This window comes from Pristiophorus japonicus, unplaced genomic scaffold (assembly GCF_044704955.1).
Source record: "Pristiophorus japonicus isolate sPriJap1 unplaced genomic scaffold, sPriJap1.hap1 HAP1_SCAFFOLD_452, whole genome shotgun sequence".
NCBI classification, from domain to species: domain Eukaryota; kingdom Metazoa; phylum Chordata; class Chondrichthyes; family Pristiophoridae; genus Pristiophorus; species Pristiophorus japonicus.
The window spans coordinates 146317-165612 of record NW_027254355.1 but is presented as its reverse complement, the minus strand read 5'-3'; the positions used below and the strand labels follow the sequence as shown (position 1 = coordinate 165612).

At 48.1% G+C, this 19296-nt stretch overlaps 2 protein-coding genes across 4 annotated transcripts in view; one reads left to right on the top strand and one right to left on the bottom strand.

Moving 5' to 3' along the window:
- Window positions 1–19296, bottom strand: part of LOC139252298 (zinc finger protein 850-like) — an 80121-nt gene that overhangs the window by 34110 nt on the left and 26715 nt on the right. The window lies entirely within an intron of this gene.
- Window positions 6673–17814, top strand: LOC139252296 (zinc finger protein 383-like). Of its 3 annotated transcripts, none has more exons than XM_070873330.1 (3): window positions 6673–6757; window positions 10161–10392; window positions 16556–17814. In XM_070873330.1, the coding sequence occupies exon 3, from the start codon at window positions 16908–16910 to the stop codon at window positions 17664–17666; it is 759 nt and encodes a 252-aa protein (XP_070729431.1). In that variant the 5' UTR covers window positions 6673–6757; window positions 10161–10392; window positions 16556–16907; the 3' UTR covers window positions 17667–17814. The 3 variants fall into 3 exon arrangements, with proteins under 3 accessions (XP_070729431.1, XP_070729430.1, XP_070729432.1); XM_070873329.1 differs by having other exon boundaries at window positions 10161–14669; XM_070873331.1 differs by lacking the exon at window positions 6673–6757 and adding an exon at window positions 6863–7036 and having other exon boundaries at window positions 10161–14669.

Below are 19296 nucleotides of genomic sequence, written 5' to 3'. Positions count from 1 at the left end.
GGGCGGGAGCTGCGGGTTTTACCATCAGTGACAGGCCCAGATTACCCAGGTGTATCGGCGCTGCATGACCCACGGGACAGGAACAAGAAGGAGAGAATGTTCTGAAGTTCTATCCTGTACTTACAGTGATGACTTTTGTAAACTCCTTTTACAGGGTATTAGAAGGAGAAGATTAGCACACGGGAAGCTCAAACCCAAAGATCACATCCCGATCTGCCACAGTCAGTCGATTCATCAAGGGCTGATTATCATCGGCCTTTTACATAAGAACATAAGAAATAGGAGCAGGAGTAGGCCATAAGGCCGCTGGAGCCTGCTCCGCCATTTAATACAATCATGGCTGATCTGATTATAGACTCAGGTCCACTTTCCTGCCCGCTCCCCATAACCCCTTAATCCCTCATCGGTTAAGAAACTGTCTACCGCTGTCTTAAATTTATTTAATGTCCCAGCTTCCACAGCTCTCTGAGGCAGCGAATTCCACAGATTTACACCCCTCTGAAAGAAGAAATTTATCCTCATCTCAGTTTTAAATGGGCGGCCCCTTATTCTAAGGTTATGCCCCCTAGTTCCAGTCTCCCCTATCAGTGGAAACATCCTCTCTGCATCCACCTTGTCAAGCCCCCTCATAATCTTATACGTTTCGATAAGATCACCTCTCATTCTTCTGAATTCCAATGAGTAGAGGCCCATTCTACTCAACCTTTCCTTGTAAGTCAATCCCCTCATCTCCGGAATCAACCTAGTGAACCTTCTCTGAACTGCCTCCAAAGCAAGTACATCCTTTCGTAAATATGGAAACCAAGGCAGTATTCCAGGTGTGGCCTCACCAATACCCTGTAATTGTAGGAAGACTTCCCTGCTTTTATACTCCATCCCCTTTGCAGTAAAGGCCAAGATACCATTGGCCTTCCTGATCACTTGCTGTACCTGAATACTAACCTTTTGTGTTTCATGCACAAATATCCCCAGGTCCCATTGAACTGCAGCACTTTGCAATTTTTCTCCATTTAAATAATAACTTGCTCTTTGATTTTTTTTTTGCCAAAGTGCATGACCTCACACTTTCCAACATTATGCCAAATTTTTGCCCACTCACTTAGCCTGTCTATGTCGTTTTGCAGGTATTTTGTGTCCTCCTCACACATTGCTTTTTATCCCATCTTTGCATCGTCAGCAAACTTGGCTACGTTACACTCGGTCCTTTCTTCCAAGTTGTTAATATAGATTGTAAATAGTTGGGGTCCCAGCGGCACCCCACTAGTTACTGATTGCCAATCCGAGAATGAACCATTTATCCCGACTCTCTGTTTTCTGTTAGCCAATCCTCTATCCATGCTAATCTATTACCCCCAACCCCGTGAACTTTTATCTTGCGCAGTAACCTTTTATGTGGCACCTTGTCAAATGCCTTCTGGAGGTCCAAATATACATCCACTGGTTCCCCTTTATCCACCATGTTTGTTACATCCTCAAAGAATTCCAGCAAATTTGTCAAACATGACTTCCCCTTCATAAATCCACGCTGACTCTGCCTGACCGAATTATGCTTTTCCAAATATCCTGCGACTGTTTCTTTAATAATGTACTCCAACATTTTCCCAACCACAGATGTTAGGCTAACTGGCCTAGTTTCCTGCTTTTTGTCTGCCTCCTTTTTTAAATAGGGGCGTTACATTTGTAGTTTTCCAATCTGCTGAGACCTCCCAGAGTCCAGGGAATTTTGGTAAATTGTAACCAATGCATCCACTATCCCTGCCGTTACTTCTCTTAAGACCGTAGGATGCAAGTCATCAGGTCCAGGGAATGTATCCGCCTTTAGTCCCATTATCTTACTTTTTAGTGATTATGATAAGTTCTTTCCCCCACCCCCCCGAAAACCCCTTGACTATCCACTGTTGGAATATTGCTTGTGTCCTTTACCTTAAAGACTGATACAAAATATTTGTTTAGAGTTTCTGCTATCTCTTTGTTCCCCATCACTAATTCCCGTTCTCGTCCTCTGAGGGACCAACATTTACTTTAGCCACTGTTTTCCTTTTTATATACCTATAGAAACTCTTGCTGTCTGTTTTTATATTTTGTGCTAGTTTACTTTCATAGTCTATCTTCCCTTTCTTAATGATTTTTTTAGTCATTCTTTGCTGACTTTTAAAAGCTTCCCAATCTTCTGTTCACTCACTAGTTTTGGCCACTTTGTATGCCTTTGTTTTTAATTGGATACCGTCCTTTATTTCTTTAGTTAGCCACGGATGGCTATCTTTTCTTTTACACCCTCAATGGAACTGGAACTGGATTGCAGTGGGACTTTCAGGAGAATATTAAAGTTGGGCACCAGAGAAATAATTACAATCTGAGCGTCAATATCAGGGCAACTTATTCCCGGGGCATTCATTCATCGCGGGCCACCCCGACCTGCGAGAGGACACCACCGCAGGTCGGGAGGATAAAAGAGCAGCATGGGTCCTGGGACATCGTGGGTCACCATGACCTGCGAGAGGACATATTCTCATCCGTTCCGTGTACTGCTTTCATCTGCATAGTGCTACATGTAACGTGATTCGTGATCGGTATTGAAATGTATCCCGGAATGTAATGTAAACCTGTTATTATCTTCTCCATGTAATACCCTTATTTGCACAGTAGTACATGTAACGTGATTTACGGATTGTACTAAACTGTACCTTGAAATGAAATGCACGCTGGTGCATCGTATGGAACTGCTGTCAGCATCCAAACGAATTGTATGGAATTGCTGACCGCAAGGTACTGAACTATTTTCCAATGTACTGTGAAAATTTTATATAAATAAAGTATATTTTTGAAGGAAAAAAAAGACTATCGTGGGTCAGGAGGATAAAAGAGCATACCACTGCAGCTTCCAGAGTGAGCTGCTACAAGTGTGCGACGGCTTCGAGGTGGGCGACTGGATGACATCATCAAAATCCAGGTCACAGTTTGGAGCGTGGGCAGGAACATCGGCGGGGTCCAGGTACAGCGGAGGAGCGGGAAGGTCGGGGCGGATGAGCGGCGAGAGATCGTGGCGGAGGAGCGGTGAGAGATCGTGGCGGAGGAACGGTGAGAGATCGTGGCGGAGGAACGGTGCGAGATCGGGACAGAGGAGCGGTGAGAGATCGGGACGGAGGAGCGGCGAGGGATCGTGGCGGATGAGCGGCGAGAGATCGTGGCGGAGGAGCGGTGAGAGATCGTGGCAGAGGAACGGTGAGAGATCGTGGCGGAGGAACGATGAGAGATCGTGGCGGAGGTACGGTGAGAGATCGTGGCGGAGGAATGGTGAGAGATCGTGGCGGAGGAATGGTGAGAGATCGTGGCGGAGGAGCGGGAAGGTCGGGGCGGAGGAACGGTGAGAGATCGTGGCGGAGGTACGGTGAGAGATCGTGGCGGAGGTACGGTGAGAGATCGTGGCGGAGGAATGGTGAGAGATCGTGGCGGAGGAGCGGTGAGAGATCGTGGCGGAGGAATGGTGAGAGATCGTGGCGGAGGAATGGTGAGAGATCGTGGCGGAGGAATGGTGAGAGATCGTGGCGGAGGAACGGTGAGAGATCGTGGCGGAGGTACGGTGAGAGATCGTGGCGGAGGAGCGGGAAGGTCGGGGCGGAGGAACGGTGAGAGATCGTGGCGGAGGAGCGGTGAGAGATCGTGGCGGACGAGCGGGAAGGTCGGGGCGGAGGAACGGTGAGAGATCGTGGCGGAGGAACGGTGAGAGATCGTGGCGGAGGAGCGGGAAGGTCAGGGCGGAGGAACGGTGAGAGATCGTGGCGGAGGAACGGTGAGAGATCGTGGCGGAGGAGCGGGAAGGTCGGGGCGGAGGAACGGTGAGAGATCGTGGCGGAGGAACGGTGGGAGATCGTGGCGGAGGAGCGGGAAGGTCGGGGCGGAGGAACGGTGAGAGATCGTGGCAGAGGTACGGTGAGAGATCGTGGCGGAGGAACGGCGAGAGATCGTGGCGGAGGTACGGTGAGAGATCGTGGCGGAGGTACGGTGAGAGATCGTGGCGGAGGAATGGTGAGAGATCGTGGCGGAGGAGCGGTGAGAGATCGTGGCGGAGGAGCGGGAAGGTCGGGGCGGAGGAACGGTGAGAGATCGTGGCGGAGGAACGGTGAGAGATCGTGGCGGAGGAACGGTGCGAGATCGGGACAGAGGAGCGGCGAGAGATCGTGGCGGAGGAGCGGGAAGGTCGGGGCGGAGGAACGGTGAGAGATCGTGGCGGAGGAACGGTGAGAGATCGTGGCGGAGGTACGGTGAGAGATCGTGGCGGAGGAGCGGGAAGGTCGGGGTGGAGGTACGGTGAGAGATCGTGGCGGAGGTACGGTGAGAGATCGTGGCGGAGGAGCGGGAAGGTCGGGGCGGAGGAACGGTGAGAGATCATGGCGGAGGAACGGTGAGAGATCGTGGCGGAGGAACGGTGAGAGATCGTGGCGGAGGAACGGTGAGAGATCGTGGCGGAGGTACGGTGAGAGATCGTGGCGGAGGTACGGTGAGAGATCGTGGCGGAGGTACGGTGAGAGATCGTGGCGGAGGAACGGTGAGAGATCGTGGCGGAGGAGCGGGAAGGTCGGGGCGGAGGAACGGTGAGAGATCGTGGCGGAGGAACGGTGAGAGATCGTGGCGGAGGTACGGTGAGAGATCGTGGCGTAGGAACGGTGAGAGATTGTGGCGGAGGAACGGTGAGAGATCGTGGCGGAGGTACGGTGAGAGACCGTGGCGGAGGTGCGGTGAGAGATCGTGGTGGAGGAACGGTGAGAGATCGTGGCGGTGGAACGGTGAGAGATCGTGGCGGAGGTGCGGTGAGAGATCGTGGTGGAGGAACGGTGAGAGATCGTGGCGGAGGAACAGTGAGAGATCATGGCGGAGGAACGGTGAAAAATCGTGGCGCAGGTGTGATGAATGAGGGTACGGGGTCCAGAAGAGCCGAGAGCCCAGGGGCAGCACGGACCTGCCCACACTGCGATATGTGTGCGCACTAGGTCCTTGCAGCAAAGCAGATCTCCTGCCGTCCTGGTTAACCCTTGCCACTGGATAAAGGCCGAGCTCTGTCAATCCTGTGTGGTGGCTGGTGTGAGACGGTCACCACACGTTAAAACAATCCAGGCACAGGCATCTTCCACCCTTCAATTGGAGTTCAGGACTGGAATATCGGCTCCTTCATTGAAACATCTGCGAACCCATGTGGAAGCAAGTCATCCTGGTTCCAGGGACCGCCGATGATGATGAAGACTATTCTCGGGGAGGTTGCGGGTATTCCCGGGATTCTGTAGATATTGTGGGAGGCAGATTAGTTCGGTGACAATCGCAGATCTGCCCCGGAATAGACAAAACAATCTGTGACCCTCCTGTGAAGCGCCAGAGGACGTTTTACTGCGTTAAAGGCGCTATATAAAGGCAAGTTGTTGTTGTTGTTGTCCCGCCAATCCCTCTTTTTTTTCATAGGCAGTCCCTCGGAATCGAGGAAGGCTTGCTTCCACTCCTAAAATATGAGATCTTTGGTGGTTGAACAGTCCAATATGAGAGCCACAGACCCTGTCACATGTGGAACAGATATTCGTCGGAGGAAGTGGTGGGTGGCACTGAATTATCACACATTCCTTCCGCTGCCTGTGCCTGACCACTTCACGCTCGCGGTGTTGAGATTCGTAGAGCTCAACAACCTCCCGATGCACTTCCTCCACTTAGGGCGGTCTTTGGCCAGGGTCACCCAGGTGTCAGTGGGGATGTTGCACTTCATCAGGGAGGCTTTGAGGGTGTCCTTGTAACGTTTCCTCTGCCCACCTTTGGCTCGTTTGCCGTGACGGAGCTCCGCGTAGAGCGCTTGCTTTGGGAGTCCCGTGTCTGGCATGCGGACAATGTGGCCTGCCCAGCGGAGCTGGTCGAGTGTGGTCAGTGCTTCAATGCTGGAGATGTTGGTCTGGTCGAGGACGCTAACGTTGGTGCGTCTGTCCTCCCAGGGGATTTGCAGGATCTTGCGGAGACATCGTTGGTGGTATTTCTCCAGCGACTTGAGCTGTCTGCTGTACATGGTCCATGTCTCTGAGCCATACAGGAGGGCGGCTATTACTACAGCCCTGTAGACCATGAGCTCGGTGGTAGGTTTGAGGGCCTGGTCTTCAAACACTCTTTTCCTCAGGCGGCCAAAGGCTGCACTGGTGCACTGGAGGCGGTGTTGGATCTGGTGGTCAATGCCTGCCCTTGTTGATAAGAGACTCCCGAGGTTTGGGGAATGGTCCCCGGTGTCCAGGGCCGCGCCGTGGACCTTGCTGACTGGGGGGCAGTGCTGTGCGGCGGGGACAGGCTGCTGGAGGACCTTTGTCTGACGGATGTTTAGTGTCAGGCCCGAGCTCTCGGCCGCCTCAGTAAATACGTCACAATGTCCTGGAGTGGAACACAGGGGCAAAGGTCACCGCCCGTTAAACATTCAAATATTTCAACCCAACCGCCAAGCTCCGAGCGCGAGCCTCGCTCAACCCAAATCATGGCCGCAAACCCCGCCTCCCGGCGGCGCTGATTGGCCAGGGGCGGCCCGGTGAGGATCTCCAGGGGGAAGCGGATTGGCCGGAGCGCCTGCCACTCAGAGTGAGGGAGGCGGGTTCCCGGGGCGGGGATGTCCTCGGGGAAGCGGATTGGCCGGAGCGCCTGTCACTCAGAGTGAGGGAGGCGGGCCTGGGCTTCAGTGGGACTCGGAGCTCGGGCAGTGTGTTTGGGCCGGGCGCCAGTGACGCGGCGCTGGGTCCTTGTGTCGGTGAGTTGGAGCCGGTGGGAGCGGCTGCCTGGTTTTATACCCGGGGGGTGAGGGCTGGGATGAGGGGAGGGGGGATTGAGGAGGAGGGGGATGTGTTTGCTCCAGTCTGTACTATATATAATGTGTTGAATGTTGTTGTGGATTGTTACAGAGGGGAAACACATTGAAATAGTGTTTGCAATGACAGGGTCTGCTGCCCAGTGAGTGAGCCACAGGCCTGGCTGCTGGGTACAGGATGTGCTGCAGAGGGCACAGATCAAATGTTTCATCTATTGGAAGGTAATGCACCTAATTCCGGACCTGCCAAGTCTGTTATTTGGAGTGGGCACCATATAGCGGATCATTTTTAAATTCACAAACCGCAGCCGTGCCTTCAGCTGCCTGGGCCCTGAGCTCTGGATTCTCTCCCTAAACCTCTCCGCCTCTCTACCCCTCTCCTTTAAAGTGCTCCTTAAAACCTCCCTCTTTTACCAGCTTTTGGTCACCTGTCTTAATATCTCCTCACGTGGCTCAGTGTTGACACCGATTTAAGAAGCGGGGCGAAATGAAACTTTGTTTTTTAAACACAGCGAGTTGTTGTGATCTGGAACTACTTTTGAAGTGTACTTGTGGTTGTAATGTCGGAAACGTGGCCGTCAATCTGCACACGGCAAGCTCCCACCAGCAGCAATGTGTTAGCGACCAAATAATATGTTTTTGTTGATGTTGGTTGAGGGATAAATATCGGCCAGGGACATTGTGGATAACTTCCCCTGCTCTTCAAAATAGTGCCGTGAGATCTTTTACATCCACCTGAGGGGGTAGACGGGGGGCTCGGTTTAAGATTTCATCCGAAAGACGGCACCTCCGACAGTGCAGCGCTCCCTCAGCACTGCATTGGTGTGTCAGCCTAGATTTTGTGCTCAAGGTTCTGGAGCAGGACTTAAATCCATAACCTTCTGAGTCTAAAAAAAACCAAATTGGTAATACAGAAAAATAGACAGGAGGAGTTGGGGTCAGGTCTTGATTCAATTATCTCCCTCCTGTCACTATATGAAGGCACAGTTTTAAGAGGATGACTTCTTTACCCAGAGAGTGTTGAGAATGTGGGATTCGCTGCTGCATGGAGTTGTTGAGGAGAATAGCATAGATGCAATTAAGGGGAAACTAGGTTCTTTATTATTCTTTATTGTCATCCTTTATTATCAGGGTCCCCCCCCCCCTTTACCATTCGAGCCTGCTCCCCCATTCAATAAGATCTTGGTTAATCTTCGACCTTAACTCTACTTTCCTGCCCAATCCCCATATCTGTTGATTCCCCAAGAGTCCAAAAATCTATCGGTCTCAGCCTTAAATATACTCAGAGACTCAGCATCCACAGCCCTTTGGGTTAGAGAATTCCAAAGATTCACATCCCTCTCAGTGAAGAAATTCCTCCTCATCTCGGTCTTATATGGCCGACCCCTTATCCTGAGACGATGTCCCCTAGTTCTAGACTCTCCAGACAGGGGAAACAACCTCTCATCATCTATCCTGTCAGTCCCCCTCAGAATCTTGTGTTTCAATGAGAACACCTCTCTTTCTTCTTAACTCGAGAGATTATGGGCCCAATGTGCATTGGGGAGGGGGGGATAGGATGAGGATGGGGGAGAGGAAGGGGGATGGGATGAGGATGGGGATGGGGAGGGGGATGGGATGAGGAGTGGGAATGGTGAGGCAGAGGAAGGATGCAAATAATCCCTATAATATAATGGTGGGTAATCTTAGTCATGGGTTAAAGACGATCTGTGCATGGGATCTTCTGTTTTTTTGAGGGGGCTGTCCTCTATTGTAAGGTGTGTATGTGTGTGTAAATTAGACTTGTAGTGTGAAGAATCTGCTCATAACTGGAGTATGGGTAAGAAATGATTGAATCAGCAACGACAGGAAATGATGCTGTATCAGGACTATCTCAGTCACACACTGTCGCTGACTTGTGTCTGACAGTTTCTAGCAGAGGACATGTCATGCTGCAATAATGGTGTGTGTTAATCCCGTAGAAAGAAAGACTATATCGTGTTTTTCACAAGCTCAGGACATCCCAAAGTGCTTTACAGCCAATGGAGTACTTTTGAAGCGTAGTCAGTGTTGCAAAGTAGGAAACGCAGCAGCCAATTTGCGCACAGCAAGATCCCACGAACAGCAATGTGACAATGACCAGCTCATCTGTTTTAGTGATGTTGGTTGAAGGATAAATATTGACCCAGGACACTGAGGTGAACTCCCCTGCTCTTCTTCCCAATAGGAAACATGGTGTTGCCTGACTTTACATTTTATTTACATTTCAGGATATCTTGTGAGCTGGAGGAGGGCAGGAATCTTACTGTGAATCTAATGTTGTTGAAGTTTCAAAAGCTCAGTACTTCTGTTCATAGTTCAGCTGATTCTGCATGTCTTAACTCAGTATGTCCCGGCTCAGTGTGATTGGGACAGTCATGCCGCATACTCTGTGTTGATGCAAAGCAGTTTGAGATTGATGGCGAGGGGAGATGTGCAGAGTAACTCTGAAGACCAATAGTTTCCATTGACCATAGGCCAGGAGAGAGTTTGACTCCACTTCAGCTTTGCACCAGCTGCAACCATTATGAAGTGAAGTTAAAACAGTTGGTCCAGCTAAGAATTTATTTTAAAATTCACATTTAATCTTTCTAATTTTAACAGAGCCCCGACTCTAGAATCATAGAAACACACAGCACGGGAGGAGGCCATTCGGCCCATCGTGCCTGTGTTGGCTCTTTGAAAGAGCTGTCCCATTAGTCTCACTCCCTTGCTCTTACCCCAGAGCCCTGTGAATGTCTCCTAGTCAACTATTTATCCAATTCTCTATTGAATCTGCTTCCACCACCCTTTCAGGCAGGGCACTCCAGATCACCATAACTCACTGTGTAAAAATGTATCCGCTCATTTATCCCCTGGATTTTTTTTTTGCCATTTGCCAATTATCTCGAGATCTCTGAGTTTCAATCTCAGGAAAAAATGAAGACAATCCTACATTCTCTGAGGAAGAAGAAAACCTTTTTAAGATTTTAAGTTTAAGCTCGAAGAGAGCATCTCCGAAATGAAGGTGAATTCTCAGTGGGCCGATATGGGCTGTGCCTGTACGGGTAGCGTGTTATGCACCCCATGCCCGGCTAACAGAACTCTATCCCTGTGCATTTTCGGCAGCTTGGCTTGGTGTTTATTAAGCATTACGGCTAAAGAGATCAAGGGGTATGGAGAGAAACCAGGAATGGGATACTGAAGTTGCATGATCAGCCATGATCATATTGAATGGTGGTGCAGGCTCAAAGGGCCGAATGGCCTACTCTTGCATCTACGTTTCTATGTGCTGGTGACCTGCGATAGTTTTGCTTCCTTTTTTAACAAACTCTTTTTGTCTTCACAGGAACAGTCGAATCAGTCGCAGAACCTCATCGACTCTGAATTTTCGACATTGCGCAATATTTTGGATGAAAAGGAACAGAATTTGATCGAAGAACTGAATGAGGAAAAGATGATATTTTATTCGGAATGGAGATAAATCTGCGAGAAATCCGAGACCATTCACGATAAGCTTTCCTTGTTGTATATAAATAACCTGAACTTGGGGATAGAAAGTACAATTTTGAAGTTTGCAGGTGATACAAAACTTGGCAACGTAGTGAATAGTGAGCAGGATAGTAGCAGACTTCAGGAGGACATAGACAGACTGGAGAAATGGGCAGATACAGTTTAATGCGGATGAGTGTGAAGTGATGCACTTTGGGGCAAACAACATGGAGAGGCATTGTAATCTAAATAGTGCTATTTTGTGGGTTGTGAAAGAACAGAAGGAACTGGGGTAAATGTTCACAAACCTTTGAAGGTGGCAGGGCAAGTTGATAAGACAGTGAAGAAAGCTTGTGGGATACTTGGCTTTGTAAACGGGGGCATTGAATTCAATACAAGGAAGTCATGCTGAACCTTTACACATCACTGGTTAGGCCTCAGGGCAGTGGAAGCAGATTCCATCGGGACGTTCAAAGGGCAATTGGACATGTAGTTGGAGAGAACTAATTTTCAGGGTTATGGGGAAAGGATTGGGTGTGGGAATAAATTGGACAGCTCTTTCACAGGATCAACAGCTTTAATCTCCTCGGTGTCTTTGACATCCAGGTCCACATCACATTCCTGCTGTCTACTCTGCTGTGCCTGAATATATGTTTTTCCTTTAATTTACTTTTTTTTTTAAATTCATTTCACTGAGTTGTGGAAATCTGGAAGTCCCTCCCTTAAAAGACTGAATGCGAGGATCAAACCATTCACCATTTTCCAGACTGAGATGGGTAGATTGTTGTTGGTGAAGGGCATCAAGGGATTATGGAGCAGAAGTGGGTAAATGCAGTTGAGGTACAGATCGAACTGAATGGTGGAACAGGCTCCTCCTGTCCCTGTGCACCATCCTCTGCAGTCAGCCATGTTTATAATATTCCCACAACACTGGAGTTCCTGAGTGCTGCAGTAACCTCGTGTTTTGGAATTGCTGATTCCGAATGCATTCAGCATTCACGTCTATACAGCTTACTGTAGATGTTCCATCTTTTGGCCCCTAGTTTACCCTTGTTAATGTTACCTGGTTCTTGTATATCACCCACCTGCTGTCTAGATTCCACTCTGTAATCAATGTCATGTGGATCACCTTTCCTCCTGGCCTTCTCCCTCCTCCAATGTAAATGCTTCTTGCAGCTACTTCAACGTTCCTGACCAGTTCCATTGTTTTTATTTGGTTATATCTCTCCCATTTTTTCTCAGAAGAACACCACCATTTACTTTTCGAAGTCCCAGTATTATTTTAGCCGCAGGTTGACAGTTATTCATATTTGAAATATTCTTTGCAAACATCTTTTTCACCAAAAACTGTTAGTATAACAAAGGAAATTGCCTTGATTTTTCGAAGCCATTCTTGCATGGGAAGCTTGAGTCCTTACAGGATTTCTTACACTGTCATTTAGCCCTTCCTGCTGTTCCTCCAGTACCTTTTGTCATATATCTTCAATATGCACAGACCTATCTCTCGGTAACCAATTCATCATCATTACCACACTCATCACCCACCTCCCTACAGCCAGAATCTCCCTGCACCTCACCAACTGCATCTTTGTCCTAACAATGTTCTCTGGCTTCTGAACTACTTCCTCCATGACTTGGTCTTCTGCATTAGCAGTTAGTGCTTGATCTATTTGAACGGAGAGCCTTTCCTGTTTTCTTACATAACCCGTAAAATGTAGAAATTGTGTTTTTGATTCCAAAGTCTAAATGGTTAATGTGAACAGCAGTGGTCCCAGCCCTAATCCTTGTGGAAGACCATTATTCATTATTATACTTTTTGTTTCTAGACATTCTATTTTCTCCTTTAGTAGGGATTCCATTATTTTTCCTGCCACCGATGTGAAGCTAACTAGTCTGTAATTACCTAGACATGTTCTATTCTCCTCCTTAAATATAGGTACTCCGTTAGCTGTTCGCCAGTCCTCTGGCAATACACCTTTTTCTGAAGAATTTTTAAATATGTGCAGTAATGCCTCTGATATCTCTTAGATTCTTTTAAAATATGTGGATGCAGAGGTTTTATCCTGAGTTTGATTAGTTTATTTAATGTATCCCCTTTCTTTATTTTAAATGCACTTCTCATTACTCATGTCATGTCCACCTGTTCTATCTAAATACCGAAGCGAAATAATGATTTAATATTTCTGCCATCTCGCTATCGTTACTCGTGGCATTGCCTGTCTATCCTTTAATGGCCCTATTCCCATCCCAACCTTCCTTTTCCTATTATCTTCCTGTAAAATATTTAATTTTGTTTTATGTTCCTTGATAATTTCATTTCATATTTCCTCTTTGCCTTCCTAATTTTTTTTTTTTACTTCTCTCCTGATCCCTTTGTATTCTCCCTTATCATGCCCTACCCTGTTGTTTATCTACTTAATGTATGCCTCTTTCCTTACCCTCAATTGGTCAAATCACTTTCAATCACCTGACACCCCAAATCCTTTCCACCATCCACAAGGTACAAGTCAGGAATGTGATGGAATACTCTCCACATGCCTGGATGAGTGCAGCTCCAGCACCACTCAAGATGCTCGACACCATTCAGGACAAAGCAGCCGCTTGATTGGTACCCCACCCACCACCTTCATCATTCACTCCCTTCACCACTTTCGCACTGTGGCTGCTATAGGGAGGGAGGAACTATCACTAAAGTAGTAGTACTCGGTAAAATAATGGGACTAAAGGCGGACAAGTCTCTTGGACCTGATGGCTTGCAGTGTGGGGTCCTAAAAGAAGTGGCTACAGAGATAGTGCATGCATTGGTTGTAATCTACCAAAATTGCCTGGATTCTGGGGAGGTCCCAACGGATTGGAAAACCACAAATCTAACATCCTTATTTAAAAAAGGAGACAGACAAAAAGCAGGAAATATAGACCAGTTAGCCTAACATCTGTCGTTGGGAAAATGTTGGAGTCCATTATTAAGCAAGCAGTAGCAGGACATTTGGAAAAGCATAAATTCAATCAAGCAGAGTCAGCATGGGTTTATGAAAGGGAAATCATGTTTGACAAATTTGCTGGTGTTCTTTGAGGATGTAACGAGCAGGGTGGATAAGGGGGAACCAGTGGATGTGGTGTATTTGGATTTCCAGAAAGCATTTGATAACGTGTCACATAAAAGGTTACTGCACAAGATAGAAGTTCCCGGGGTTATCATGGATTGAGGATTGGCTAACGAACAGAAAACAGAGAGTCGGAATAAACGGGTCATTTTCCGGTTGGCAAACGGTAATTAGTGGGGTGCTGCAGGGATCGGTGCTGGGGCCTCAACTATTTATAATCTATATTAATGACTTGGATGAAGGGACCGAATGCAATGTGGCCAATTTGCTGATGATACAAAGAAGGATGGGAGAGCAAATTGTGAAGAGGACACAAGAAATCTACAAAGGGATATAGACAGGCTGAGTGAGTGGGCAAAAATTTTGCAGATGGAATACAATGTGGCACAATGTGAGGTTGTCCAATGTGAGGCAGAAAAAATAGAAAAGCAATTACAATTTAAATGGAGAAAAATTGCAGAGTGCTGCAGTACAGAGGGACCTGGGGGTCCTTGTGCATGAAACACAAAGTTACTATGCAGGTACAGCAAGTAATCAGGAAGGCAAATGAAATGTTGGTCTTTATTGCCATGGGGACAGAGTATAAAAGCAGAGAAGTCCTGCTACAACTGTACAGGGTATTGATGAGGCCACACCTGGAGTACTGCATACAGTTTTGGTCTCTGTATTTAAGGATATACTTGCATTGGAGGCTGTTCAGAGAAGGTTCACTAGGTTGATTCTGGAGATGGCGGGGTTGACTTATGAAGGTAGGTTGGGCCTATACCCATTGGAGTTTAGAAGAATGAGAGGTGATCTTATCGAAACATATGATATGAAGGGGGCTCGACAAGGTGGATGCAGAGAGGATATTTCCACTCATAGGGGAAACTAAAACTAGGGGACATAGTCTTAGAATAAGGGGCCGCCCATTTAAAACTGAGATGAGGAAGAATTTCTTCTGAGGGTTGTAAATCTGTGGAATTCTACGTCCCAGAGAGCTGTAGAGACTGGGTCATTGAATATATTTAAGGCCCTGAACAAGGGACTGCACAAAGTCGCGTGCTGCGGCTCAGACAATCAATGGTGCAAGTCCCGCCCCTCGGGCTCCCTGATTGTTGGTTGGAGGACCCGCCGGATCACTGCTCCAGGCCGCCCCACTCACTCCCCATTGGTCGGAAGCTCCCGTCAATGAGGCCATGGGCCCGTGTCACGTGTCCTGCGAGCGCGTTCCGCCAAACTGGTGGAAACTGGTCTCGGGACCCGGATGTGCGTACTCTCAGGTTTGGATTTCCCTTTATTCTCTCCCTATCTCCCTCCTCCCTCCTCCCTCCTCCCCCCCCCCCGCGCAATTCTCTACCCAATCGGAGCGGAGAAAACTCCGATTGCGGCTCTTAAACGGACACAAATGCCTTTCCCCGGAAGGCCCCATGCCGACTCCGTGCCACAGGATCCGAGTGCGCAGGCGCAGCTCCGAGTGTGGGGGGAGGGGGCGGTTGGTGTCCTCTGGGCATGCGCAGTTATTACCATTGCGACCGAGAGGGAGGCGCTGTGCCGGACACGTTTCCCGGGGCGCAGGCATGGACTCTGGGCTGTCAATCACCCATCAGGCAGTGCGACTGCTGGTGAGACCTGTGACGACATAGAATCCCAGACATTTACAGCACAGGAGGAGGCCATTCGGCCCATCGTGTCCCTGCCAGCCGGCACAGAGCTCTCTGGCCTAATCCCACTTTACAGCTCTTGGTCTGTAGCCCTGTAGGTAACGGCACAAAAAAGAAAGACTTACATTTATACAGCGCCTTTCACGACGATTGGCATCTCAAAGTTCTTTACAGAGAACGAAGTACTGTTGGAGCATAGTCACTGTTGCAATGTGGGAAACGCGGTGGCTAATTTGAGCACAGCAAGCTGCCACAAACAGCAATGTGATAATGACCAGATAAACTATTTTTGTTATGTTGATTGAGGGATAAATATTGGCCAGGACACCAGGGATAACTCCCCTGCTCTTCTTTGAAATAGTGCCAATGGATCTTTTACGTCCACCAGAGAGAGAGCAGACGGGGCCTCGGTTTAATGTCTCATCCGAAAGTCGGCTCCTCTCCCTCAGCACGACACTGGTGTGTCAGCCTAGATTTTTTTTTTGTGCTCAAGTCTCTGGAGTGGGACTTGAACTCACAACCTTCTGTCTCAGATGAGAGTGCTACCCACTGAGCCACAGCTGATCCCTCTGCTAAGGGACATAGGTTCTTGCTATCCACTCTATCCAGGCCCTCATAATTTTATACACCTCATTTAGGTCTCCCCTCTAATCCTTCTACCAATTACTTTAATTCTCTGCCCCCTGAGTTATTGACCATTCTGCTAAAGCAAACAGGTCCTTCCTATCCACTCTATCTTGGCCCCTCAAGTGCACATCCAGGTACTTTTAAATGCTATGAGGGTTTCTGCCTCTACCACCCTTTCAGGCAGTGAGTTCCAGACTCCCACCATCCTCTGGGTGAAAAAAACTTCTCAAATCCCATCTACACCTTCGACCAATTACTTTAAATCTATGCCCCCCAGTTATTGACCCTGCTACTAAGAGAAATAGGTCCTTCCTATCCACTCTATCTTGGCCCCTCATAATTTTATGCACCTCAATGAGGTCTCCCCTCTGTTCCAAAGAAAACAACCCCAGCCTATCCAATCTGTCCTCATAGATAAAATTCTCCAGTCCAGGCAACATCCAAGTAAATCTTTGTACCCTCTCTGGTGCAATCACATCTTTCCTGTAATGTGGTGACCAGAACTGCACACAGTACTCTAGCTGTGGCCTAACTAGAACCCAGCCAGTCAGCACCTTCAGGGGAGGAGAGGGAGGGGAACCAGTGAGTGCAGAACTGAACCCAGCCAGAGTCAGCACCTTCAGGGTCAGAGAGGGAGGGGAACCAGTGAGTGTAGAACTGAACCCAGCCAGAGTCAGCACCTTCAGCAAGAAGGAAAAAATGTTGGAGATGATGTAATGGGTTTGGATTTCAGCATGGGGAGTAGGGATAGTGTGTGTGACGGGGATTTACAGCTGTGGAGACACCAGAGAGGAATGTGTGTACCATAGAAACTAGAATTGACTGTTCTGAATTTCTATCCTGTCCTTAGTGATGACTCTTGTAAACTCCTTTTACAGGGGATTAGAAAGGGAAGATTTGTAGATGGGAAACTCACACCAAACATCACCATGATCTGACAGTCACTCGATCCACCGCAACATGAATATCATCGGCCTCTGAATGTGGAAAGAGAAATGTTTGTCTGTTCTGTCTGCGGGAAAAGATTTCAAACATCAGTGTGATTGGAAAAGTACCGAGACACACACACCTGAGTGAGTGTTCCTGTGCAGACTGTGGAAAGAGCTTTAACCAGTTACAGCCTGAAAAAACATCGCACCATTCACAGCGGGGAGAAACTGTACATGTATTCTGTGGGGACCAGGCTTCAACTGATCGTTCAATCTGGAGAGACACAAGGACACCCGCACCATGGAGAATCCGTGGAAATGTAGGGACTGTGGAAAGGGATTCCGTTCCCCGACCCTGCTGGAAATTCATCGACGCAGTCACACTGGGGAGAGGTCGTACACCTGCTGTGTGTGTGGGAAGGGATTTACTATTTCATCCAACCTCATTGAACACCAGCGAGTTCACACCGGGGAGAGGCCATTCACCTGCTCAGAGTGTGGGAAGAAATTCACTTGTTCATCTCACCTCACTCATCACAAGCGAATTCACACTGGAGAGAGACCGTTCGTCTGCTGTGTGTGTGGGAAAGGATTCATGAAATCATCTCACCACCTGAGACACCTGCGTTTTCACACTGACGAGAGACCGTTTACCTGCTCCCTGTGTGGGAAGGGATTCACAAATTCATCCAACCTTCTGGCTCACCAGCGTATCCACACTGGGGAGAGGCCGTTTACCTGCTCTGAGTGTGGGAAGGGATTCAGTCAGTCATCCAGTCTGCTGAGACACCAGCGAGTTCACACTGGGGAGAGGCCGTTTACCTGCTGTGTGTGTGGGAAGGGATTCACTCAGTCATGCAATCTCACTGCACACCAAGTTGTTCACACCAATAGGAGACCATTTAAATGTTATGACTGTGAGAAGAGCTTTAAAAGCAGAAGTGATCTGAGGAAACACCAACATATCCACACTGGGGAGAGGCCGTTCACCTGCTCTGAGTGTGGGAAGGGATTCACTGCCCCATCCCACCTGCTGAAACACCAGCGAGTTCACAAGTGACTGCAGGGATTGGATTCTGCTGTGAATCACATCGGGACTGAACAGTGTTCATTCTGACAGTTGGGCTGTGTTTCTCCTGTAACTGGGCTGGAATTTTATTTTCTGGATATCTGACACATAAATCAGCTTTGGTTCCAACACAGTGTGTCGATTCCTTGATTTCTCCAATATAAGAGGAGACTAATTGATATCCTGTTACCCACTGTTCCTTTTTTGGAACTTTTCTCCATTTAACAAAGACCTGTCCTTATGTAGCACCTTACCTGACCTCAGGGTGTCCCAAAGTGCCAATGAGGTACAACAACATCAAAGTACATTTGAAGTGCATTCACTGTTGCAATGTAGGAAATGCGGCAGACAATTTGCACACAGCAAGCTCCCACGAACAGCAATGTGATACTGGTCAGATAATCTGTTTTAGTGATATTGATTGAAGGCTGATGGGGCCTCGGTTCAGCGATTCATCCGAAAGATGGGAACACTGACAGGGCAGCACTCCCTCAGTACTGCATTGGAATGTCAGCCTAGATTTTGTGCTCAAGTCTCTACAGGTGGACTTGAACCCACAACCTACTGACTCAGAGACAAAACTGCTACCGCTGAGCCACGACTGAACCCGATCATTACTCGATTATTTTAATTCTCATACCTTCAGTTACTCTCATGGACAAACCGCAGCTCGCCATACCTTCCAGAGTGCCTCTCCTAGCCTTGGTATCCAGAGAAGGTATTGGTAACATGTCCATGTACCTGCCTGGAAGTGTTTGATGGGACAATGTAGAGGGAGCTTTATCTAACCCGTGCTGTACCTGACTGGAGAGTGTTTATGGCGGACACTAGGTGCTCAGAATACCCCATTCCCTCCACAGACATCCATCACCTCGATGAGAACATCAGTTAACCCAAAGATAAGAGAAACCCATCAGTTCCTTCCCCGGACACAGATCCGGAGGGACAGTGAGTGTCCCGAACATTGTTGTACAGTGTGCTCGATAGTTCCTCCCGTGGTCTGAGCCTTTTGGTGATGATTTGAATTTGATACCCTCGAATTACTGACTCATCGACTGGTGGAAATAGTTTATCCTCATTTACCTGATCAAACTTTGAACACCTCCCTCAGATCTCCAATTACCCTTTGTTCTAATGAAAAGAGCCCCAGTTTCTCCAATCTCCCCTGATAACTAAAGCCTCTCTTCCCTGGTATCATCTCAGTGAATCTCTCTGCACTCTCTCCATGGCCTCGACATCCTTCCTGGTGTAAGATCCCCAAAACCTGACACAATATTCAAACTGCAGCCTAACCAATGATTTGTGCAGGTTTACATGCCCTCTGCCCTTTTGTACTCCACACCCCTATTTATAAAATCTAGGACCCCATGTGCTGTTTAACCACTTTATCAACATAAAATGGCTAAAATACATTGACTTTAACTTAAATGTGCATCATGGGAAAGAAAAGTTTAGTCTGAGTTAGAAACTCAAACAATCGATTCACTGCAGACAGGTCACCATGGCAACACTGATCAGACATTCCATTCACTGAACCCACTGTTGCAATCTGTAATCAGATCAGGGGAAAGAAGAGAGTTTGTCTGTCAGTAACCACAATGTAAGCTCAAACCAGAGTGAG

What these genes read in the sequence shown, in the direction of transcription:
- LOC139252296 (XM_070873330.1), top strand. Translation starts at nt 16,908, where the DNA reads ATGGAGAATCCGTGGAAATGTAGGGACTGTGGAAAGGGATTCCGTTCC.